Source organism: Mandrillus leucophaeus, unplaced genomic scaffold (assembly GCF_000951045.1).
Source record: "Mandrillus leucophaeus isolate KB7577 unplaced genomic scaffold, Mleu.le_1.0 Scaffold1080, whole genome shotgun sequence".
NCBI classification, from domain to species: Eukaryota; Metazoa; Chordata; class Mammalia; order Primates; family Cercopithecidae; genus Mandrillus; species Mandrillus leucophaeus.
Window position 1 is genome coordinate 99,349 of NW_012098988.1, and position 26,298 is coordinate 125,646.

The 26,298-nt window shown below is 34.9% G+C and overlaps 1 protein-coding gene across 1 annotated transcript in view; it reads left to right on the top strand.

Annotated features, from left to right (window-relative positions):
- EPHA6 (EPH receptor A6) overlaps positions 1–26,298 on the top strand; it is a gene marked incomplete at its 5' end in the record, with an annotated part of 209,000 nt that overhangs the window by 86,516 nt on the left and 96,186 nt on the right. Inside the window, one exon of the mRNA XM_011987111.1 lies at positions 11,296–11,505. Coding sequence (XP_011842501.1) covers positions 11,296–11,505 — 210 coding nt within the window. The remainder of the gene's footprint in view (positions 1–11,295; positions 11,506–26,298) is intronic.

Genomic DNA, 26,298 nt, shown 5'->3' on the forward strand with positions numbered 1-26,298 from the left:
AAGAGTCTAATAGACTAGAAATAATCAAAATTATATGGGCTAGAAGTCTTTATTGCAGAGACAAGAAAGTATAGTTTTGTATGAGGGTAAGAGAGGAAGGGAAAGAAGAATGTGGCCAGAAAGTAGGGTACTGGCAGTAGTGTGCTAGAGCCAGATCTTACCAGTTTGCAAGAACTGGCTGATAAACTGTAAGTAGCTTAAAATTTGCTATGATGGGAGTATTTACACCACAGGAATTGGCAAATGCTACAAATCAGGGCTTTCTGTCTTATTTTTCTCTAGAGAGCAGGTTTACCAATATAACACTAGGTTGATGTTTAAGATTTCTGAAGTGAGACAGTTTCAGAAATGACAACTTCCAGATGTCCATTTGGGAGTCTGTGGCTGAAGTAAAGATGAGATTAATATACTTAATAAACTAATGTAACTAACATTTACATGTGTTTTCTATGAGTCAGGCATTATTCCAGTCCCATGCATTAGCTCACTTATTGTTCACAGCAGCACTGTGAAGTAGTTATCACCACTATCCTCATTTTACCAATGACCAAACTGAGGCAAAGCAAGTTAGATGACTTGCCCAATGTCAAACAGCTGATAAATCTTTTATTCATTTGTTATGCAAATATGCATTGACAGACTACAGTAGGCCAGGTACTTTTCTGGATCCTGGAATACAGAAGTAAGCAAAAGAGAAATAAAAATTTGAGTGGGTAGGGAAATAAGAATTCAGCAAAATACATGGTACATCAGATGGTGTTATTGCTGTGGAGAAAAATAAAGCAGGGAAAAGGCAAGTGGAGTTGAGAGTGGGTTTCAGGATTAAATTGAGTGGAAGAGAAGGTCTTACTGAAACATGGCATTTGAGTAAAGATTAGAAGACGGTAAGGGAGCAAATAAAGTGGATACCTCAGGGAAAATATTCCAGGGAATAGTAATAGCAAGTGCCAATTCTCTGAAGTAGGAGAATTTTATTTCTATAGAACTGCAAATAAGTATTTATGCTTGATGAACATATGCCTGTTTTTCCTAAAACAATGCCAAATTATGCATGTTGTCCCTTTATAATTACTAGCATGAGCCTTTTGCTCTGCAGTTAGAATAAAAAAATATATGGTCACCCTATTATTATGGCTTGAGAGGAGTACGTAAGGAGAAGGATGGTAAAAGAAGAAGTCAGAGCCGATGGAGACAGAAAGGGAAACATCTCTTGGAGAGCAATGATTCTTATATTTGGCTACATATTATAATAATTTAAATTTAAAGACCTTTTAAAATTCTCAAGTTCCAGGCTTTACCCCAGACCAACGAAATCAAAATCTCTTGGGATGGGGCATATGCATCAATATTTGTCAAAAGTTCCCCCAGTTGAGTCCAATATGCAGCCAAGTTGGAAAACTACTGAAATCAGGCATAGTAGGCCATTATAATGACTTTGACTTTGCTCTGAGTAATATGGGAAGCCATTGTAGTCTTTGGAATAGAGGCATAGCATGATGACCTAATGACTATATATTTTATAAGAATCACTCGTTGCTGTATTGAGAAGAGACTACAGTGAGGCACAAATAAATGCAGGGAGATTAGGAGGCTTTTGCCATAATCCAGGTAAGAGATAATGATGCTTTAAACTAGGATCGTTGCAGTGGAGTTTAAGGGAAATGGTCGAAGTCTATGATGTATGTTGAAAGTAGAGCCAATAGGATTTGCTGATGGATTGGATAAAGTGTATAAAAGAAAGAGAAAATCAAGGACAACTTTTACCTACAAAATAAGTTCAATGATAGGCAATAACTGTTTCCTAAGGTTATTGCACCATAGTATTAAATGGCTAATAGACATAAAACTCCTAGAACAGTATCTACCACATAATCAGGTATTCATAATGACATCTATTATTATATTATATTTCAGAAGATATCACTAAAAGTCATAAAATTGTAACTTCCTGATCTGTTTTTTCAGGTGGCTAAAAATAGTTTCAATTTTCATCATTAAAAACTGTAGATATATCTCAGGAATATGAGTATTGAAATAACATATATAAGTGCATGTCAGCATTTCAAAAGCAATGTGAGACATTTGAAGAGTTTCCTTAAGCAAATGCAAAGCAAATATTAATTTAAAATTTAAAGAGATCTTTTAAATATTTATGTACTCAAATTATAAATCTAGTAAAGATGGCATTTTACCTTATACTAGTTATTTATTAATAATGAGAGCTGTATTTTATTAGCACACTTTTCTTGTAAATTGTATGCACGTGATTATATTTGTGCTGAGGTGGAAGAGTGAAATTAATCTAAATAACACTCATTTTATATTCAGCAGTGGAAAAGAAGAAAATTGCACTTACCCACCAATAACTGTTTGTTTGTTTGTTTGTTTGTTTATTCATTTGGAAACTTTGTCGCCCAAGCTGGAGTGTAGTGACGTGATCATAGTTCACCGTGACCTCAAACTCCTGAGCTCAAGATTCTCCTAACTCAGCTTCTTGAATAGCTGGACTACAGACATGCACCACCATGCCAGTTAATTTTTTATTTTTGTAGGGATAGGGTCTTACTGTGTTGCCCAGGCTTGTTTCAATCTCCTGGTCTCAAATGATCCTCCTGTTTCAGCCTCCCAAAATGCTGGGATTAGAGATGTGAGCCAACATGCCTGACCAGCTGTTTTTAAGCCATAAAAATTATAGTAGAAACACACCTTAATTACATTTTTAAGAGAAAAATAGGTTAAACTTCCTGCAGTAGAATGTAATTTACTACACCTGAGCCAACTTAATGCTAAATACTATTCTACAAATAATGTGACATCAGACATGCACATATATGAGAGCATGGTGTGCTTAGAACCAAGCATATGGTATGGATGAGTGAACTTTTTTTGGTAAATTAGGAGTTTGAGCAGCAGTATTCAATAGCATGAATATATCTCTTTAAACGTTGTATTAACTGATATCATGAAATTGTAATTTATAATTCTCATTCTTCTTTTGCATATGAAACTTGACATTGATCTTTTGATTGTACATAATTTAAAATTATACTTATATATAAAGAAATTCTATGTATTTTTCCTGAACTCCTCTATGGTCACTCCTATCTCTGTGTTTGGATCATTTATGAGATATTGGATTTACAGAACTGAATATTAAACCCTAAATTTATAATTCTCAACCATGCCCAATAACCAGAATCACCATCTTTGAGAGACTTTACCAGATAAATATGCAGACACACACATATGTATTCTGCAAAAACTTCCCTGGATTATTCTGATATACTCTAATGATACTTCATCAAGATGATGGCACTCTGTGACACCCTGCCCCAAATAATAACTTTAAATTTAATTTTGAGTTTGTATAAATGTAGCACACAGTAACTAGTATATATTACTTTCATGTAAACCTAAGCAGAAGTTATTTTTAACAAAGCAAATTCAGTAGTAACCTTTGTAAGCTAAAGCTATATTACATTCAGATTCATTTTTAGCTCTTAACATGCAATTTTGAAATCCAAACACCATGTTTCACAAATCCATATCTACTTATATTCTTCCTAGGTTTTTAGTGTATTAGAGATGACATTTTTAGTTTTCTTGTTATTGAAATTACTGATTTTACTCTTTGTGGCCTCTCTCAACTACAACTAAAAAGATAACTGTGCCTAGCTTAAGTTCAAAATATATGATGACTACAAGAGAAAGAGCTTTGAAGGCTTTTTTAAGTTAAAGTCTAATAAGATTTTCAACTGGGGAGACCACAAGAACCAAGACAATTTTCAATAAAAAGGAGATAGTTACTTATTTATTTGGTGGTTATTTTTAAAAAAAAAAAAGAGTGATTTCATGTCTTCAAATTTTATAAATAATCCCAAACATTTCTTTTTCAAATTCAACATCATTTTAAAAAGTCATAGTATAGCCACCTTTTTGATTTAGAAACATATAAAAACTGAAATTTAACTTTAAACTTAAGTTATAGGAGTAATCCTCCAAGGACTGTTTTCTGCGAAGTCGTTTATAAATCAATTGTTCAGAACTCAAAATGCATTTTTCCATAAATATTTCTTTTAAAGACATTGCTAAAGTCCCTAGGCAGATTTATAGAAGCCTCTTTAACACAGACTACAGCTGAAAGATGAAACATCCAATAGGAAAGAGGCCTGGAAGTCTCCTTCAAAATGTGGAAAGTGTGTTTTCCTTCCCTCTACATGACTTGCCCTGGGCAAAATTTTTAAGGCAATTTTTCTATGTCATCTGCCTATTTCTTCATGTCTTCCTTCCACATCCTCAAAGATAAAACTTTTATTATAAGAATTCACATGTGGCAGCACTTCTTCATCCCCTCTTGCCTGAGTTTAGGTCTTTTTCCACCTTATAAAATCACCCGTAACCTGGAGTCTCATCCCATCTTAATCTCAGTTTCCATTTTCTCATTGGCACAAATCTTAGCTGGATATAAGGTTAGATTGACTTATGCGAGTATGTGACTCACAAATACTATTCTAATTCCTCCAGATGATTTTTCATCTTTTCCTGCATTTGTAAACTCCACAAATATTTTAATAGAGGAATTTCAGAGAGCAAAACAAAAATAAGTGGAAACATGCAGATAATATGGGTGAGGATATTTTTGTGCCAAAGGACAATCTGAACCCCAGAAGTCAGATCCTCTGTGTTGTTCTGGCTCTTCAGAGACGCCCATCTTTTGTCTCTCATGAACTCCGTGCATTTCTGACATCCAGTTTTTTTGAGAATGACCTCTAGCAACACAAAAACCAGAACAACAGGCTTAAAGTGTCCAGTGTTTGCGTACCTTGGTCTTTTATAAACCATCTAGTAAGGTAAATGTCCTGTGTAGCCATTTTATAACTCAAGTCAAAGGTCTGGAATTAATAATTTTACAAGGCTTCCACTTAGCCTCCTATTTTTGTCATTTTCTTTTGAAAGGCTAGTGTCATTTCTTATAATTCATAGTTAGTGAACCAAAAAGGCTTTTGATATACATATGAACCAAATTTCCATTACTTCATTTTTTTAGCTTAAATTGTCATTATCCAATAGTGTTTATTGAATCAGATTTGTGAGGAATCTGTGAAATTTGTTTATTGTAGGTACCCGTGACACCACATTGTGAAGTGTATCCTCTAAATGTTTATAGAATCAGTGACATGCAATTTTTGTTAATTCTCCTCAAGAATAGCAGCTTATCATCTACTGGTTATAGTGTCATCTACCGTCATATTTAACCTTTTTAGGACACTGAATCACCAGAGTTATCTGCTTTAATAATGCACATTTTTCAGCAAGAAAGTTTGAGGGCAGTGATTTAAAACGGTCCATAGATCTTTGACAGTTTCTAAGCTATTTGGTTGATGGGCTTGACATCAGTGATTCTCCATTGAAGATCTAGAAAGAAATATAGCAGATATCTATATAAGATATTTAGTTCCCTTTTCCTCACTCTTCAGCAAAAATATAAAAATTTGGTAGTAGTCATAATCAGAGTCTTGCCCTCAAAAATGGAGCGGCTGCAAGTGTAGTCAACACTTCAGTACTTCTTGTTCATTCATGATCTTTGCAGAGAATCCACTACAGTAAATATGACTTTCCATTAAAAATACTTCTAGAAAATATCTTACCACATACTGAAAGTTTGAAAAGCTTCACTCCTTTAAGAGAAAAATAAATGAATTCAGTTTAGTTCAATTTAGTGAATATCTAGTAAATATCCACTGTGTTTCAGGCAAGGTGCTAGGCCCTGGGATTACAAGGGTGAACAAGACAAGGTATGCTCATTGTCCTCAAAATCATGTTCAATCCAGTGGGAGAGATGAACACATACATATTTGGTTTTAGCTGAGGTTTGAGATCTATTTTAGAGACAAACCCAAGTTGGACTAAGTTTCTCTCTCTGTTGCTCTCAAATCACCCTGTTTTGCTTCCCACATTGACTCCTAGCACCTAGAACTATAGTAACTGGCCCATAGGATACTCAGGAAGTGTTGTTAGAAGGAATAAACTTGAGGATTCAGCAAGGACCTCCTGGAAGAGATAATACGTGTCACAAAAAAACTCAGGTGACAAAGACTAGAATGACCTTCCTGGAAGAGGGAACTGTGTAAGTAAAGCACGTTAGATATAAAACAACATGTTTTAGGGGTGAATAGAGCACATACAAAAATAAAATAAAATAAAATAAAGCAGAATAAGGGTATGCAACTAAAGATACGAGCAAGGGTCAGGTCTTTGTATTCATGACTAAGACACTGCACTTTATTCTGTCATTGAAAATCATTGAAGTGTTTAAAGCAAGTCAAAGGGTAAGATTTGTGTTTTCACAGAAAGCCTTGTTAGACAGTAATGTGATGCCTTCAGGACAGCCTGGCACTCAGATCCTATGTTTGTCCTAACCTCAGTCTAAGTACTTGAGCTCAGCCTAAGATGAATGGACACTGGGAGGCTTGAAGTGTATGGAGATACAGTCCATGACAACCATCGTGAAGAGCTGGGGTTACTGCACAGACAATGCAACATGTCATTTACTGTCAGATCTGGGGGATGCTGTGCTCTGGGGTCTGAGAGAGTCTGATGGAGCTCTGCAGCTTTTAGAAACAGCAGGCATTGTTATGTATAGCTTTCAGAAACCCCTTCCAATCAGGCTCACCCTCTCTGTCAGTTAGAGGATAAACTCCATGTTTCTCAGCAGTCAGGTTGAGAGAGCAAAAAAAAGAGGATGAAGACAAACTGAATTCTAGCTACTAATCTCTGAGATGCAGTATATAAATATGCCATATTCACTCTCTTTCATTTGAATCTGCCTTCCTGGGAAGAGACCATATGTCATAAAAAAATTCATAGTTTCTTTTAGATTAATCTTCAGTAGGAAGCCCAAAAATATTAAATCTCAGTGCTCTCACATTTTTCACCTCGCCTCATAAACAATTCAATTCAGTTGGAATTAATATTTATCGAGTGCTAACACAATGCATGGCAATATAGTGGATGCTGTAAGAGAACTGCTACATAAAAGGGATAATACCCGTGTCCTACTTTAAGAAAACAGTCTGTTATAAATATGAGACAATAGGACAATATAGCAATAACAACCATTGCACCACAAGATAGGATCAAAAGTTATTTAATTCTGTCACCATTTATTAACCATCTACCATGTTCAAGGAAACCAATATGTCCTAAACCAAACTGGAGAAGGCTATGTTGAGGAAGACCAGAAAAAAGGAATATAGATTTTGTTTGAATAAGAGAGTTGTGTCATTCGTAGAGAAACAGATTTGTGCTATACCTCATGTATGAATAAATGAGGCTATTCCTCTCAGCCAGAGAGAGGTGAATAGATCCTCATTTGTTGATTTATCTGGAGTGTTTTTGTTTGTTTGCTTTTGGTTAAATGATCTTAGAGGTCTTTATACGTTGCTTTATTTTGCCAAATTATGCTGCCCAAACTAGCCCAGCATTATGTAAAATTTGGTTTTTCCAAAAACTCCAATAGATAAGAATACAGGTTCTGTCATTGCTTGGATTTAAATCCGGACTCCACCACTTATTAGGTTATTAGATCTTTTTGTCCTTCAGTTTCACCATCTACAAGATGATCACTACATTTACATCACATCAATATTGAGAGACTGAAATAAAATAATACCTGTAAAAACCTTAGTCTGGGACTGGCTTATAGTGTTCAATGAATGTGAGCTATTTTTCTCCTACAGTAATGTGGAAGAAATTAAGATATGCATTCCCAAAAGCATATAGAACTGTTTTTAGAGCTTTCTTTTTTTCATCAAGCCCACATTTTATAAACAGTAGATAGACCAGTGGATAGATGGGTGGATCGTGGATAAACAGATGATTGTAGTGATAGGGAGATAAAATAACACAGGTTGCGTTCCCTGGGAAGGGTTATAAAAGATGTGCATGCAGGAACTTTGTTGGGAGGGTCACAGGATCAGCTTCCTTATTCCTACAGCTTCCAGAGTTTGGGAAGCTGGTAGCCCTTACTTAACCAAATCCCTCTCTAGGGAATGCCCTTGGCTAAAGAAAGCTACCTCACCCAAGGCCATGACCCCTTTACACGAGCAGCCTGAATCCAGTGATTGATGTAGCAGGACAGGGGCCCAGTCTTTTTTTTCCTCAGTTTGAGCCAACTCTGAGGAGTTATCCAGAACATCCCATAAAATAGACAAAGGCCTTTGGGTGAAGGCACTGAACTGTAACCTGCGGCTGCCCAATCCTGCTTTCTTCTCCTTCTCAGAGGTATTGATGCTGAGAGTGTGTAATCAAAGATCATGATTTAATGAAACTCATAAGATTTACTGCTTCACCAAGGGCATTCTTAAGAAACACTAGCTTTCCATCTTTCTATAAGTGCCTGTGTCAGAGAAGAATATGAGAATACTAGTATAGTTTGGTTTGGTGCTACTGACTTTATTCCTGATGAGGCTCCTGCAGTTTTACCCATCAGAGTTTTGTACCATTTGTGCAAATATCAACCTAATGAAAAAATGCAAAAACATGTACTTAGTGCTATTATGAAAATAATTTTAACCTCGTGGACCCTTGAGAATGTCTTGGCCAATGAATTAGAAGTAAATATCCTACATTTATAGTCCTATAAAAGAACATGAGGAAAGTAGTTTAGATCGTTTTAATACACCAAAATCTTGTTTTTTAAATGATACCACTTACCATTATTAGAACCGTTATTACCATGATGATTGACATGAAAGCAGTTAATCTAAATCTTCAAATGTTAGTGACAAAAATATTTTAAGATTAATTTTAAAAATAACTTGCATAATTGCCAAAAAGTAGAAGTAACTCCATCAACTGATGAATATACAAAAGGAATAGAAATTATCCAGCAATAAAATGAATAAATTATTGAAACATGCTATGGGTGGATGAACCTTAAAAACATACTAGGTAAAAGAAGACAGTCACAAAATACCACATATTGTGTTATTCCATTCAAGAGATACCCAGAACAGGCAAATAGATAGAGCTAGAAAGTAGATTACTGGTTGCCCAGGGTGGTGGGAGGAGTTAGGGGAAGTGAGGACTTATTGCTGGTAAGGATGGGTCTTTTCAGAGGGGATGATGAAAAAGTTCTAGAATTGATTTTGGTGATAGCTGTACAACTCCATGAATAACATAAAAACTGAATTGTATACTTTAAAAGATACATTGTATGGTACATTAATTATATTTCAATAAAAGTATTAAAAAGCAAATTGGTGCTTTGTGACACACTCAACATAGATAGAACATTAAATTTCAGCCCGGTCTTAAGTAATTATTTCTCTTCATATTTGTAGGAGCATATATTGAGAAGTGATTTTTCAGGAAAGTGAGAAGGGAATTTTCTGACTCATTAAAATTGAAAAAAAAAAACACGTTATAACAGTAATAACAAGGATGTATTAAATAGTAACTATTATTAAATTAAGCGAGGAGCTGTGCTGTCTGCTTTGTATGTGATTCTCCCTGCAATTCTGAGTTAGATAACTCTGTTCCCATCGTGTAGATAAGGAAACAGACTCTCAAGTTTTCAGGTGCCCCATTAACATTCCTTACTACTTTAAAATTCTACTTGACAAGAATTATGATAGGAGGCAACTCCATTTTTGAATAGGTAAAAGAGCCAACTTTTAAACTTCAGTGTACTTCATTCTAGGCCGAAAGAACTTATATTTTCAATTCCACTCAAAGGTTTCAAGATTCCTAATAGAAGAGTGGTAGGTAGTGTACATGATAGAAGAGGCAGATTTCATCTAATAGTGTACTGTCTAAGAAGATGGATTCGAAACATAAAGAGCTAATAACAGCAAAGATTTTCTTTGCTAGGTCATCCTTTATACATTAATTATACAGAAGCACCTGCTTAAATGGATATTCTTGCTGTAAGAGTGTTTTTTTAAGAGAGGGCTTTTTGCCCTTACTCTGCACTTGAGTTGGGAGATATTATCAGAGAGCTCTCAGACAGGTAAGTTGCTACAGCAAGACAAAGTTTATTTCATTTGTAGTATAAGCTTATTCATTTACCTGAACAATGACTCATCATTGTATAGGAGACTGTGTCACCATGACAGCTAGGGTCAGATCGTCTCCGTCCTGAAGCTGCACTATGGTTTGAAATTAGATATGTATTCATCAAAACTGCTTTAACTTTTAAAGTTTTTAAGTTTCTCTTATTTGTGCTTCTAATGTATAGCATAAAGTAACATAGCCCTACAATCTCCTGCTATTCATTTTTAATATCATTCACAAATAAATGTTGCCTGATGTATAAAAAAATAATTTTTCATGTTTCTCTATAACTCCATTAAAGACAGCGGTCTCCAAATAACTAGGTAGAATAATATGCATTATTTTTAAAACTTAAAATATTTTTATTTTTATTTCCTCTAATTTCAAGGGTACTGTTTGTATACTATTTGTATCTGGTCTTGTTGGTGCATACATTTTGCTCAGATAACAATTGGATATTTTTTAACTCTTTAAAATAAAAACATTATTTTAAAGTCAAGGCGGAGGGAATAAGATGGGATCAATTACTTTGATGGGATTGATACTAACACCATGCCTGACTCATTCTCCACATTATTTAATCTAATCCTTCCAACCAGGAGCTAAAACAGTCTCATTTTTCTGCCAATTGCCAACAACTTTTCTATTTTCCCTATAAAATGGAAAAATCTACTTATTTTCTGTTTGCTTGTGCTTTTTTCATTCTTCTGCTGCTTTCCTATACTTGTTTCTTGTTTATACCACCACTTTTTTTTTCCTGAGTCACCTGACCTGACTACTGTTTTTCACAGTATCTCCAGTTATCACATGGGTTTTATACAGTCCTCGGTTTTGCTGCCCTTCTACCCAGCTGTACAGCTGGTTCAAAGCTTACAACTATGGAAAGTGGATTCTATTTGTTTGGTAGCCTTTTTTTGGCAGCCTTTGCTCTTACTTTATTTTACTTTAGTTCTCTCCTATTACCGAAGTTGTTGAAATCACTTTGCTCTGAGAGTTAATTTGGTTGATTTCCTTCTCTCCTTTGTTTAGTTGTCCTTCATTACTTCCAGTTAGATTTTCCCGTTTCTTTAAATGTCAAACAAATTCTTACTTTTCCTTATGAACATAGTCATTGATCACCAAACTTGATGCTTATCTTCATTTGATCCAATAAAATACATATAAGGATCTTATTTAATACACACACGCACACACTGCATTAAAAATAAGTCAATTTAAACAATTGTGATTCTCTTGCAGAAGCATGATGGCCACTTCACAGTCATCCAGTTGGTCGGAATGCTCCGAGGCATTGCGTCCGGCATGAAGTATCTTTCTGATATGGGTTATGTTCATCGAGACCTAGCAGCTCGGAATATATTGGTCAATAGCAACTTAGTTTGCAAAGTTTCTGATTTTGGTCTCTCCAGAGTGCTGGAAGATGATCCAGAAGCTGCTTATACGACAACTGTAAGTTTATATGCCCTTTCTTAATATAGTTTGTTTACTTTTATTGTTTTTAATGTTATTAGAGTAATTCTGTTTCTGCCTTCCTAATTTTCTGCTTGTATTTATTACTTTGCTAATTTGACATCGTTATGTATTTGAGAAGTATTTGCTTTGGGTGTCCAGGTTATAACAACAACAACAAAAAAGAAAACAAAGACTTTTCATACTTGACTGTTTTCTTTCTTTCTTTGTACTGGGACTTCAACATCATGCTTAACGTCCATGTCATGACTGGATGTTATAACATGGGCTGAAATATCTTTGATGATTTAATAATTTTCTTTAAATAGAGTTCTGTGTATCTAAAATGTATAATTAATTACTAACTCAGTAATAGTGAGGAACCAGTGACTATGAAATGACTTTTTTTCCAAATGTTTTTGAATGATCTGATCATACTTAGAATGAACAATATGGGTTTCTTTGGAGATATATAAGTACACTCTAAACCTTTTCCTAAATGATGCTTGGAGAAAATGTGAGCAGAAATGCAAGTTTAAAACTTTAGAACCAAATTGTCATCCACAAATTGTATCACTTCAGTTTGTCCTATGAATAGTGTAAATATTTCTGACTGCCCTAAATCAAGTCATTTCATTGATCTCGTTGGTTATTGTTTTGAGGAATTTGGTCTCAAAGTCTTTGTTGTGCTATCTTCATGCCACTAATTTGTAAAGTTATATTCGGTTATTTTTTAAACAAACCTTCACCATTAACTCATTTGGCAGTCAGTTTCAATGAAAAAGAAATCATTAAAGCTACTCAAAACATTTATATTATATTCTCATTTTCTCACTTTATACATTATTTTAAAAGATGCAGCTTCATATATTGAGTTCCTTTTTATTTCATGCTCTATGAGTTGTTTTGAAACTTTGCTGTATTCAGTTACTCCAGAATAAAATGCAACTTTAATATTGTGAATGGAATATTTTATGCATTACTATATTTGCTTTGTAGAAATGTCCTCTATTAATTTACCAATGATATTTTTCAGTTTCTTCAACAAAGAAATATAGTTCTAAGGAAAATAAATTAATTTCTCATTGTCTGATATATAAAGTAGCCGTGTAGCAGTATCTATTGATCTTTTAATTTGACCAAAAAGCTTCATAAAAATAAGTCTATCAGTTCTGAAAACAATTTGTTCAGTTTAGAAAAAGCAGTATTTTCAACTCCATTTTTAAATTGGAAAATATCATAATTATTTTCACTTTTCTCAAGGTCTTTATTTTCATTTATCTTCACAAATTTATAACTTAAAACAACTTTTGAAGTTGTAGAACAATGAATATAAAATTTTTCCATTAAGCACATTATTTCCAATGCTGAAGAATAATGTTTAAAAGTATTATATAAATATTCAAAATGTAATATTTATAAAAATTGCAACAAATACGATCTACTAAAAAATAAAATATGATGGGAAATTACTAGACTCTTTGTGGCAGTGAGCCTATATAGATAGACTTCAAATTTAATAAAATAATATTTTAACTGCTTTTTAAAATGGTTAGCTTATAACTAAATGTAAGATACTGATGAAATGCAGATTACTGAAATTTTTATACATATGTAAGTTTTGTTACATCAAATCTAACAGGCAGACTCTGTCTTATGTGATTATAAAGACTAAGAGGCCTACGACAGTGCTGTTTAAAATTTAGATTGGACCCCAGACTTAAATAAAAGATTTGGTAACCAGAATATTAACACTCTAAAACCTGCCTTTGAAAAACTGTAGATTATGTCTTGATTAAGAAATAAGTCTCTGAATTTAGAAAGTATCAATTAAATGGCAAATAATATAATCAAGTTTTTTTTTAAGTCTCAGAACTACTTACTGTTCAGAGGTTTGACTTTATAATGAACACGGGCATTCAGCACTTAAAATAGTAAAGCTCTTGCCTTTAAAGACTTTATACTTTGATAGGGTAGAAGGCTCATGCTGCCTTGCAATTCAATACATTAAGTGTTGTCATGGGAGACTTAAAAAGAAGTATAGAAGTACCAAAAAGCAGAGTTTGAAGAAGGCTTCACAAAAGGTCAAAATTTGAACCAAATCTTAGGAGAATTTATTAGGCTGACAAGTGGAGGAAAGGTAGTCCAGATGGGAAAAGAAGAAAGAGAAAAGACATGGAAATGCAAAAAAGTGAATGGGCATATCGATGAGAATTTGGGGCCTAGGGCGATGGAGGGGCCAATTTTCCTGGAATAATTGTAACGGTACCTGAGTGGCACTCCAAGAAATTTGAAGGTTTTTGTATAGCAACTAGGAGACAGACACTGATTTATTTAAACAGGAAATAACAAAAATAGATGCATGTCTTACAAGATATTATTAGGGCCGGGCGTGGTAGCTCACACCTGTTATCCCAGCACTTTGGGAAGCCAAGGCGGGCGGATCACCTGAATTCAGAAGCTAGAGACCAGCCTGACCAATATGGAGAAACCCCATTTCTACTAAAAATAAAAAATAAAAAAAAATAAAAAATAAAAAATAGCCAGGTGTGGTGGCGCACACCTGTAATCCCAGCTACTTGGGAGGCTGAGGCAGGAGAATCGCTTGAACTTGGGAGGCGGAGGTTGCAGTGAACCGAGATCATGCCATTGAACTACAGCCTGGGCAACAAGAGTGAAACTCCATGTCAAAAAAAAAAAAAAAGGATATTATTGACAACAGTGTGAAGAAAGGAAGGAGAGTTTGAAGGACTAGCAGCAGACAGACCAGTTAGGCATTACTGCAATAAACCAGGATGGTCATATGGCTTTAATTAAGGCAATGACAGTTGGAATAAAGAGGAGGGAAGAGAAATAACATAAATTAACATATGTTGTACATTATATGTTCATTATGATTCAATAACTAATTGGATATGAATTGTAAGGAAGAAGGAGGATTTAAAGATGGCACTAACATTTCCAAATTGAACAACTGGTTAAATGGGGATGCTGTTAATCAAGACAGAGAATCCCTAGTAGAGATGACCTGGCTAATGGTATTAGATTACAAAGCAAAAGTATAACAGAAGATATTCTATTATAACAAAATTATAATAGACAGATATTCTGTCTCAAAGGCAAGATAATGCCAAATGATCATTGGCATTCTGTCAAAACTTTGTTTATAAATTTTAGAGCTTTCTCTGAATGTACTTAGTCCCCAAACACTTTTCACATTTCCTCTGAAAAAGAATGAGATAATTAGAAACCCACCTAGTGAAGATACATGTCAATTCAAGCAAACCCTGTATAATAAAATGCAGAGGAAGAATGGTCATTTATATGAAAAGGATTCTTTGTTTTATAAAAACATCTGCATGAAAATAATTTTAAAGCAAAAGCTCCCTTGATACATATATATTTTTATGTATAATTCAGGTTTTTTAAGTTGTATCTATATATAACTTTCTTTGAACGTTTATTTTACCTTAGATGATTTTGACTTTTCTCTTGCTGTGTAACTATAATTGTTATTTGCTCACTATTTGTAAACTTTTTTTTTTTTTTGAAACGGAGTCTCGCTCTGTCGCCCAGGCTGGGGGTGAGTGGCGCGATCTTGGCTCACTGCAAGCTCCGCCTCCCGGGTTCACGCCATTCTCCTGCCTCAGCCTCCCGAGTAGCTGGGACTGCAGGCGCCCATCACCTCGCCCAGCTAATTTTTTTGTATTTTTTTAGTAGAGACGGGGTTTCACCATGTTAGCCAGGATGGTCTCGATCTCCTGATCTCGGGATCCGCCCGTCTCGGCCTCCGTAAATGTTTTTATAATCTGTGTCAGGAAGGATTTGGAGGAAAGAGAGGCTAGGAGGGCTTATAAACAGGAAGACATGATGGATAAAGGTTGGATTTTGTGGGGCCGTTGTCGGGGTGAGGTTTGTAATCTTCAAGAAAAAAATATCTTTAGAACAGTATGCTACATGGAAGCTATCCTTTTCTAATCCAAATAGGGGCAGAATAGACATTTTCCATTCAAATGACTGCCAATTTAGAGACCCACAAATCACAACAAAGAGCCATCAGAACTGGTTAAAGAAGACCGTCAGGGAGGATTGGGTGAGCAGTGCGAGCCTAGCTCTGGGTATGGTACTGAACTGGTCCTCATGTGGAAGAGAAGCAGAAGGGCCGTGGGATCCCGAGTGGCCAGACCAGAAAGCAATGTGACAAGAGAGATTACCCTCCAGTAGTGAGTCTTTCAGAGCCCCATTTAAAAATCGTATGCATGTAATATATAAGACAGTATTAGCCACATTTCAAAATACACTAAAGTAAATAAAGAATGAGATTTACACCTAAATATAAGTAGAAATTCTAATATTTCCTTCTTCAACTTGAGTGTTCTGCGTGCCGTGCTCTAGGTCTAAGACATATTCATTCACTGTGTACTTTACACAGTTTATTATGGAGTTACCATATTTCAGGCACTCTTCTTTGGAGGGCCAATTGTGAAACAACTTCGCTAATTATCAGTCCCCAAAAGGACCCCCATTCCATGAGGAAAATAGCAAAGATCATCACTGTGCCAACCACCAGAAATGGGAGTCCATATATACTTATGCCCACTGCATCCTGGGCTACTATGTAGGTCCACCATGCACTGGTTACCTATTTCCCTAAATCCAGTGAAAGAAAACATGTTCACAAGTTATGTGAAATGGATTTCTTTCTTATAGATAATTAACAAGGGACAGAAGTCTTGGATCCATTGTGTGTGGGTCCCCCAAGGCTGAAGACAGCTGAACAGGAAAGATGTAGTCTTGATGCGAATGCCCCACTTTCACAGCTGAGAGACCCTGAAAGGCAGCCCATCCTGGATTATATACCTCAGGGGCCACATGACACACTGGGCAAAGCTGTAAAGGACATCCTGCTCCCAGGGAAGAGAGGAACAAAACTCAGGCTGTCCCATGCAATTCCTTCCTAACTCAAGCTATTCAATTTCCTAAGAGGGACAGGTTTCAGGCTGTTCCTCCCTATCTGAGGATATTGCATTCCCAGCACATTCTACTGTTATTCTTCACAAGCAAGAAAGCAAAGAGAGCTGGGTTGGTCCAAGACCACTCAAAGAACTTTACTGCACCACTAACCAAAAATAAAGGGATTATTGAGAACAGATAAATGGCTACACAAGAATAAGGCCAAGAGTAACCAAATATGGCATATAATAAAACTCATATATTGTCCAAGAGTGGACAGTGCAGCATAAAAGGCAACAAGAGTTTAGCAGAAGATTTTTCTGGTATAGTATGTAAACCCTGAATTAAAATACATCAGGTATCAAGTCTTTTCAAAGGAACTTTAAAATCTGATAATGGCATGAAAACCAAGAAATATGTATTGTGGGCCATGATAGAAGGAAATAAATGCACAAAAATCGGATTTAGATGTGAACTGAGGCCTTGTTTTTACATGCCAATTCTATAATGAGATTACAAAGCACTTATGAGAGATTAGTGAATGATTAGGGTCCATACCTAACAATAGATATATAATTAGTGTTATGTGGCTAAATTAATTTGCATAAAAGTTACTGATAGTTCACATTGTGTCTCCATCTGATTATATGGTCTCCTGTCTGGTTATAATTTAGGTGCTAAGAAATCGCTGCCTTTTCTGAGTTTGACACACATTCACATGGACAACTGTTTTATAACCAGTTCTAGAGGAGGGACTCTCTCATTTGAATATTGCTAGGCAACCCAGTCTTAAACTTACATTGAAAATGCTAAGCCTCTTTGCTCTCAATTATGGAAATGAGGTCCTATTTACCTAAAAAGAACATTAAAAGATATATTATGGTGCACATCCATCCATTTTAAGAGACAAGTTTCATTTAAAATATAATGGCAGTTAATGTTCAGATTTAAAAAAAAAAAATTCTCATGAGTAAACTTCTTTTATTATATTTTGAAGATCAAAGCAAAATGGAAGAATCATTTATTGCAATACTTGTTAAAAATTTTATGAGTCCTTGATTTGAACTTTCAATTGCATCGATTTTGTGTTATCCATGGCAAATTTTGGTTTTGTTTCTTTGACAGCAGCAATTCAGTGGAAGTACTTTCTTTGTTGAAATACAGAGCCTCATTACTGACAATATATAATCTGCATAATTACAGTTCTGTTAACATCTTAATTCTGTTTACTTTGCATTCATAGGACCTCTTCCAAGCTCTAACACTTAACCTCAGTTATTCTCCATAAACTCTGAGAAAAGTCAAATTTTCCATCCGTCTAAGAAGACATTAGCCTATACCCAACATGGAGATAATTATAAAAAATAATGAAGCAGCATGAGGGGAAGGTATTTAATGTGTGTTTTAAAGTTGGGAGAGATTCACCTTCACCTAATTTAGGTGTTTGTGAATTGGCTTGACTTTTTGAAGTTAATTTTTAAGCCTTGAACATGTCCAACTTTAAGAATAAATATTTTAACACAAGTGAGATCTGCCTTTAAGTACTTTCATTAACACGGGTAAATGAGATTTGTCTGGAGATCATGCTTAACCTTTTAGTAAAACATACTCAGAACTTTCACTCACTTTGTCTCTTAAAGGGTTGGTGTAAAAAGTTTGCAGCAAGAAAAAAAATGAAAAGTTTCAATTACAATTATATTATAACCAATGCACTGAATAAAAGGACTCACACTGAAAAATGTTACGATTTCTTGGATTCTGAAGAATAAAACTTCATCCATTGAAATTCTACCACAGGATTCTCTGTCATCAAGTCACTGGTGGTGGGGCTGACACTGTGCGAAGATGCAATACGTGGTAAAATGCATTTTACACTAACTCTACCCTAGTTCAACTGGGTCTCAGCTGAAAAATTACTTGCACCCAATTTTTCTCTAAGGCTTGACCAAGCTAAAAATGGAGGGGGTTTGACTGCTTTAGGCACAAAACAGGCACTTAGGTAGAAAATCATGAAACCAAATGTGTTAGTCTGTTTTCGCGCTGCTAATAAAGACATATCTGAGACTGGGTGATTTATAAAGGACAGAGGTTTAATTGACTCACAGTTCCATATGGCTGGTGAGGCCTCACTATCATAGCAGAAGTGAAGGAGAAGCAAAGTCACGTCTTACATGATGACAGGCAAGAGAGAACGTTTGTAGGGGAACTCCCATTTATAAAACCATCAGATCTCGTGATGGTCACTACCATGGCAACAGTATGGGGGAAACCACCCCATGATTAAATTATCTCCATCTGGCCCTGCCCTTGACATGTGAGGATTATTACAACTCAAGGTGAGATTTGGGTGGGGACACAGCAAAACCAAATAACCTACTAACATAGCATAAGCTACATATAGCAGCATAAATAGAATATAAGAACAAGTTCCTTCAGAGAATTCACTGGGAAGTTCAAAGACAGGAAATGGCCCTTTTTTTTAGGCAAACCTAAATTCAGCCACATAAGAATAAAGAAAAGTGAGAAAAATAGCAGCATTATCAGAATGCTATGATGTGAAGATTTAAATAACTTATTGTTCAGTAAAAAAGGTGGTAAGGAAATAAACCTTGGAAAAGTGAAAAACATTAAAATCTAGGCTAGATAAACCAAATTCATCTATTAAGAAAGGAGCTATGCCACTTGGGAAAAACAACAAAATGACTATTCACAAAAAACATAGTTCTATGATAGATACTATGCTAGTAGTCAATCAAAACCATTCAAACGTATTCACCATTATAATTCGCTGATGAGGAAGAAATTGATGTGCCAATACTAGGTTTCCTAAACTCACAGGAAAACAGTGCTCTTGATCCAGCAAATGTCTGAAAGATAATTCATGAAGAGAAAATCTGACAGTTTTGATATACCTTTTTCAATATAAAGTTTTTGTAAAGGATATTCTAATTATCTAATACAAAAGATATATTCTTAAAAATTAGTAGTCTCTACATCTTGAGCCCATTTGTCAGAAAGCAAATTCATCACAATGGAGATGAAAAAGAAACATACGTAACAGACGAGACAGAATATGTGCTAAATGCATGGTAAGAGTCTTCTCCGATAACTGTTTGAGGTGTGAACACCATAAACATCAGCTTGGATCATAGGCATAGAGACCCAAAATCTTAATGGTACTTGTCTGGGATGATAGTTTCAGAAGGACACGGAACTTTTATGAAATACACTTCTTAGGTGAACTGACAATGGTAGATGTTAAGCATATGATGGAAAATGGGAATTAATACAATACCAAAGGAAATTACTGCATAAAGAATTACTTCCTGAAAAGCCCTCATCTATGAAGCTTAGGAAACAACAGTTGGTGATCATTACAGAGTGATTTTTAGTAAAAACAAATGAAAAAGATTTTGAGATTATCATACACAAAGGAGAAAATGACAGATAAAATGTGAACTTCATCAAAAACTTTGAAAATAGATCCATCTGGCTCAGTCATATATACTATTAAGAGGGCAAGTCGGGCTTTGAGAAAACCTCTATATTTTATTTGTACAAAGCACGTACAAAAAAAAACCCTAAAAAACAAAAACAAGAAGTCCTTCTTACATGTAATAAGCCTTTTGTCTCTTCAATGTGTATTTTAAAGAGAAGACTCTACTCAGGAGGCTGAGGCAGGAGAATTGCTTGAACCTGGGAAGCAGAGGTTGCGGTGAGCCGAAATTGTGTCACTGCATTCCAGCCTGGGCAACAGAAAGAGACTCCATCTCAAAAAAAAAGAAGCGGACTCTAAGACATAGACCTGGGAAGTCATTATTTAACACAAGAGAATGCTGAGAAACTCCAACTTTCTTTTCAGCACTCAAGATTTGGTGTGTCATTTACAAGGGGTTGTTTTGTTTCCATTTTGTCCTAAGATAACATTTCCTATAGATTTGTGATGAGCAAGAGATTTTATCTATTACATTTTTTAAAGCTTCTCAACACCTACAGTAATATACTACTTAATGACTTCTTTATTAATTGCTGATAATAAAACCAATAAGAAATAGATAGAAAGAGATTGAAATTATAAGAACGTTGTCTTTAGTACAATTATATTCATTTCTTCTCTGATATCATTGTTAATCACAACCCACCAATCTGTAAACCTAAAACAATCTTTAACATATCGCAAAAGAAATGAAAAATCTGCCATAGAAAGAAGTAAATGTAGCAAATGTTAAAGCACTTACAATGATGGGTTAGGACATTCCCAAGCAGACAAGAAAATTCACAAACAGAGGGGAAAAGTCTCTAAAAGCATATTTAACACAAAAGAATATCTATAGCCTTGATAAGATCCAAGAAAAATGATTTATTAAATCATAGAATAAATAATATTTTAATACTTATAAATATCTGCAATGCATCTAGTCCTAAATGCTAATCAGTGAGGAATAATCAAATGCCAGTCACAATTCTCAAGATATTTTCTGTACAGTTTGATGAATAAGAATCTCATGAAATGCCAAGTGCTGTTTGTTCATGTGTTAGCAACATTTAGCATTGTCTAATTGAGTAACTCTCCCTGTTCCCATGATTCTAGAACAAACCCAGACTAAATTGATTTACTGAGAAAGATCAATCAGCACATATCCAGCAAGCAGAGTGTACAGTGTCGTTGCCCCATCTTGCTTGTACAGAAAAAAAGACAAAGTAAAACTGTATACAAGCATGCTGACTTTTTTTTTTTTTTGTAACTTTTTTTTAGGTTCAGAGGGTACATGTGCAGGTTTGTTACATGGGTAAATTGTGTGTCACTAAAGTTTTGTGTATGAATGATCCCATCACCCAGGTAGTAAGCATAGAACCCAATAGGTAGTTTTCAACCCTCACCTCACCCCCGTCTAGTAGTCCCCAGTGTCTATTCTTCCTTTCTTTATGTCCATGCATAGTCAATGTTTTGCTCCCACTTAAAAGAACATACCTTCTGACGTTAAACCTAGAGTTTCAAAGGTACCAACACAGGAAATAAAGTTATAACAGATGTTTAATTGCTAGTTTCATCTCTGATGTGAAAAGAATGCTTTTTCCTTCAACAATAAATAGCTAAAAAGAAAAACGTGATAAATACCAGACAAACCACATGAAATCTTTATGGGAAAGTTTACTTATTCCCAGGGTAAAAAACTTCACATCAATGGCAAATAAAGTGAAAACATTACCGGTTATTTATGCTGTTTGCAACAGACACTATTGGCTGCCCATTCAACCTCTCTTGTTATTTCTTCCTGGCAAATGAAATCTTGACATTTGGATGTTGGCAATGAGCTCAGATCCAAGAAATAAATCAGGATTTATATGTCAATTATAGTTATACCACTATCCTTAGACACTTAAGTTTTACACTTTGACCGATCACTTAAATATAATAGAAGTGAGATGAGGAATTTCTGGGAAAATTTCTAGTTGAAATCTATCAAAAATAGGTTTGAGTGGGGAGCTTTCTAGTACTGGCCCTTTCACTTTCTTTATTGCTTTGAATATGGTTTTGGGAGGACATAATGCTTGGAGCTGTGACAGCCCTCTTGCAGACATGAGGCAGCAAGCCTAAGGAGTTAAACCCAATGCTGAGGATGGCCAAGTAGGAAGATCTGAAGAGCCTGGGTCTCAGATGAAATTGCTGAATTTCTGCATCAAAACAAACAACTTACTCTTGTTTTTTATTTGTAATTTAATTAAATGTTTTATTTGCTTAAGCCCCTGAGTATTGGGTATTATGACTCCATGACTTGTATCTGAAGACATTCTACCTGATAATAGTAATCAACAACTATGAAAACTTCCATATTAATAGATAACAGAAATAGAAAAATAATAAAATGAGGAGTTCAAGTAATGTATCCCAACAATCACACAAACTAACTAGGTATAAGGATACTATAAACATAGTTAGTTTGGGGGTCCAATAATCACAATTTATTCATTTTACATATATTCTTAATATTATTAGTCACTAAGTTAGGCAGTGGGGATAAAAGTGCTGTGAGGTGATAAATATGTTACCTAGCTTGATTGTGGTTATGATTTCACAATGTATATTAAAAACATCAAATTTTATACCATATGTATATAATTTTTGTCAATTATATTCAATAAAGCTGAAAAAAGTGCTGGGGAGAAAACTTTAAATGATCATGCTATTGTGTGTGTAATTATAATCTGAGATTCTATACAACAAATGTGTGAATACCTACTGTTTTGGTAGGTACTATTCTGGTCACTGGACATATTCCGATAAATAAGCTTTCTTTATACAGTTTACAGTCTTGAGGATGGCAGAAATAAAAAATACTTTTTAAAAGTTTTTTAAAAAGATAATCTCAGATAGTGATAAATATTGTATATATAACAAAAGATAAAAGTGAGTAGCTACCTTGAAAAACATGGCCAGGAAATATTTCTTTAATAAGGTTGTCACCTTTGAAATAAGACGTGAAAATTGTAAGGGTACCAGCCAGGAAAAGATTTGAAGTCAGAATGTTCAAAGATGAGAGAAAAACAAATACAGCTCCTAAGATGGGAACAAGCTTGGCATATTTTAAAACTAGGAATAAAGCCAGGATGGTTGACACTCTGAGAGGTAGGAGAGAATGTTAAGGAAACAAGGACAGAAGAGCCAGATGCTGTAGGAACTCAAAGGTTGTGGAAAGGAGTAGAAATTATATTCTATCTACAAAAGGAAGCCACTGGAAAATTTTAAGCAGAGGGCGACATATGATTTGTGTTCTAAAGAGCTCGCTCTGGCTGTACGTTGAGAATGATTTAGAGAGGGGAGGGGTGAGAGATAGCAAAGAGATCTATTTGCACAACCCTAGACAGGAAATGATGGTGCCTTGGTGTATGCTGGTAAAGAAAAAAATGAAGAGTGGTGAAGATACTTGGGATATCCCGTGGCAATAGATCTGCTTGGGGAATATACATATGTGTATATATATATTGTGTGTGTGTACATTTTGAGTTTTTCTTTTTGTTTTTCTAGATGAGGAAATTGAGGCCCAAAGAAATGATTTACACAAGTCACACAGCTATTCCATGGGAGACTATGTCTGTTAGCCATTGCAGTAACAATGTTTGGGGAAAGTGCCTGTCTCACAATCAAATCCTCCTCTTCCCCAGTAGTTTCCACTACAAATTCTCTTCTGTCATATGCAAACTCCCTTCAGTGTCTCACCTCTGAGACTCTTGGAGAAAGCAGTGGATATCAGCAGTTGAAAGTCTTTGAAGGTTGGGGAAAAAAGAGAACGATCTCTTAGTCTTTGGTGATAGATGTTACAAATGCAAACATATCTCAAAATGGTTTTTTTTTTAATTTTTCTTACCAACCTTTTCAAATTATTCTACAGTGAATATTGTACTTTTATGGTAAAGGAAAGAAAACAGTATATGTTATAAAACTATAGAAAGAAAGAGCTCCTGGCAGAGTTCCAACATAGCCTTCTGTTTGGTATCTTTAAAATGTCTTCTCTCTGGTATTAGTCAGTCACTAAATAACATGTTCGTTTGTTTTAATGCTACTTCTTTAATCAAAAAGATGGCTGGAGGTCACTTCACTAGGCAACATTTATTTTTAAATGAAAGATAAAGAGATTAAGGAAATGAATATTACTACTACTGATTTTTAAAATGGAATTCTGGGCAATATACCAAGAAACCTCAGATTCTTCCCCAGAGTTTCAAATCCAATACCTACTCCTCAATGTCACCATGGGGCCTACCATAAGCCCCAGAATCATCAACTTTTTCAAACCTATAAGTAATGATTAGGAGATCTGAAGCTAGAGAAAATGCTACAGAATCTTCAAGTGTGTTTTCTAAAGATAAAAAATGTTAAATATTGTAAAAATGTATCCATATCCTTATTAAGAAATAAATGCCTTTTTTTTTTTCCATTTACTGTATTTTCCCACCTGGCTATCTGTTGGTTGGTTTGTGCTAGCTAGTTACTGATCAGGCTTATATAGGTCAAACCTTTGCAGTCATGATTTATTGCAGGAAAGCAAAAGAAAGCCACTGAAAAGATGACTGCACAGAGCTTTCCTCAAGCTCTCCCTTGGGCCTCTCTGTTTCTTCAAGGAACAGCTCTGAACGCATCTATGATCCATCAGTATTTTCATATATTCACATCATTCCCTGTTCCCATTAATATAAACACACAAAGTTTCGCTGTACCTAGTTTTGCTTCTTTAAACTTGCAATAAGAACAGGGTATTATCATATGAAGCATACACATTACTCAGTTGTTTAACCATCCTCTTAATCAGTGTATAATATGTGTCACAAAAAGGCAGCTGCTAAATGAATTATACATAAAGGTAATGCTTTCTAGATTACTCCTGCCTGTATATATTGCATAATTTAGGTCTTGGTCCTTAATTTTCTTTTTATGGAAGCTGAATCATTACGTTGTTCTTTTAGTAGTACAAATGTTTGTTTTTCATGTATGCTATAAAAGTAAACTTTTTAAGAGAAGTCAACATTTTAAATTTGTGTTTATAGCATGTATTTTTCTAAAGGCTCTTTTTTTTTTAGGAAAATTTTCAGGCTGTGTTTCTTAGTTAAGATGAAACTATGTTTACTTTTAAAAATAATTGCCACTAAAGGAAAAGCATAAATTTGATAGAATCAAGTTGTTTTCTTATATAAAGTAAAACCTAACAAAGAAGTCAAGGAATAAACTATTATACCCTCATCTCCACCCTACCCTCTATAGGTTCCATAGTCAAGGCATTTCAGTAGCCCAGTATGGATATGGAGTCATTAAGAAATGGAAATATTGCAGACATAATATGGTAGAGAAAACAGTAGGTTATAAACTTGGAGCTGTGACTTTAATCTCAACTTGACCATAATTCAGTGAACAGACATGGATCATTAATTTGAAATCCTTATACCTCTCGGTTTCCACATCTTGAACAGAATTAATAAAACTGACCACTCTATTTTACAGAATGTTATAAGAACCAACAGGATAATAAATAAGCTAAATCATAGATCCTTAGCCGCTATTGGGACTAACAACATAGGAGTCACCAGAAACACTTATTGAAAAATGCACATTTCCAGTTTCAGCCGCTGAAATTCATTTTTATTCAGTATGTCTGAGGGAAGAATAGCAAGAATTTCCAATCTGGAAATTCAGATTTTTAATAAACACCCAGGTGATTGTGAAACAGGTTATCTAAGGGTTCCATCTTGATTAACTGCCCTGCTGCAATCTAGACACATATCCAATTATTTCCTCCTCCAGCCTTACACATCATTAGATAGGACGGAAGTCACAAGCAGGTAAAAGAATTGTCAATACAGTGGAAAAGGGGAGGAAATAGGAAGGAAAGGGAGTAAACAATGGGAAGTTAGAGCTGTTCTGGTTACACTAAGCATACTACACAACATAAATTAATAATTTCCCTGACATTATTCTTAGCATTACGCTATTCTATCTCACCCACACACTTTTAGTTTCTAACGTAAGATAGTTTTTCATGTAAAACATGCTTTATAATGAAGAGTGAGATTATGAGCCCTGATTTATTTCTCTGGTGTTCTTTTTTGCTGAATTTAGTATTTTCCCTTTTGCTACCTTTTTCTTGCATTTTCTTCTCTTTAATATATCTATGACAATTATTTTTCTCCAATACAGACCAATGTAAAAATGTATGTCCCTTCCATGGCACTTACTGAAGACCTTAAAATTTTGTGAAAATACCTTTAAACCATGATATAACTGTAACCAATGGCCAGAACATAAACAACTTTTCTTAGACAGTAATGTCATTCAGTTGCCTCAGGTGC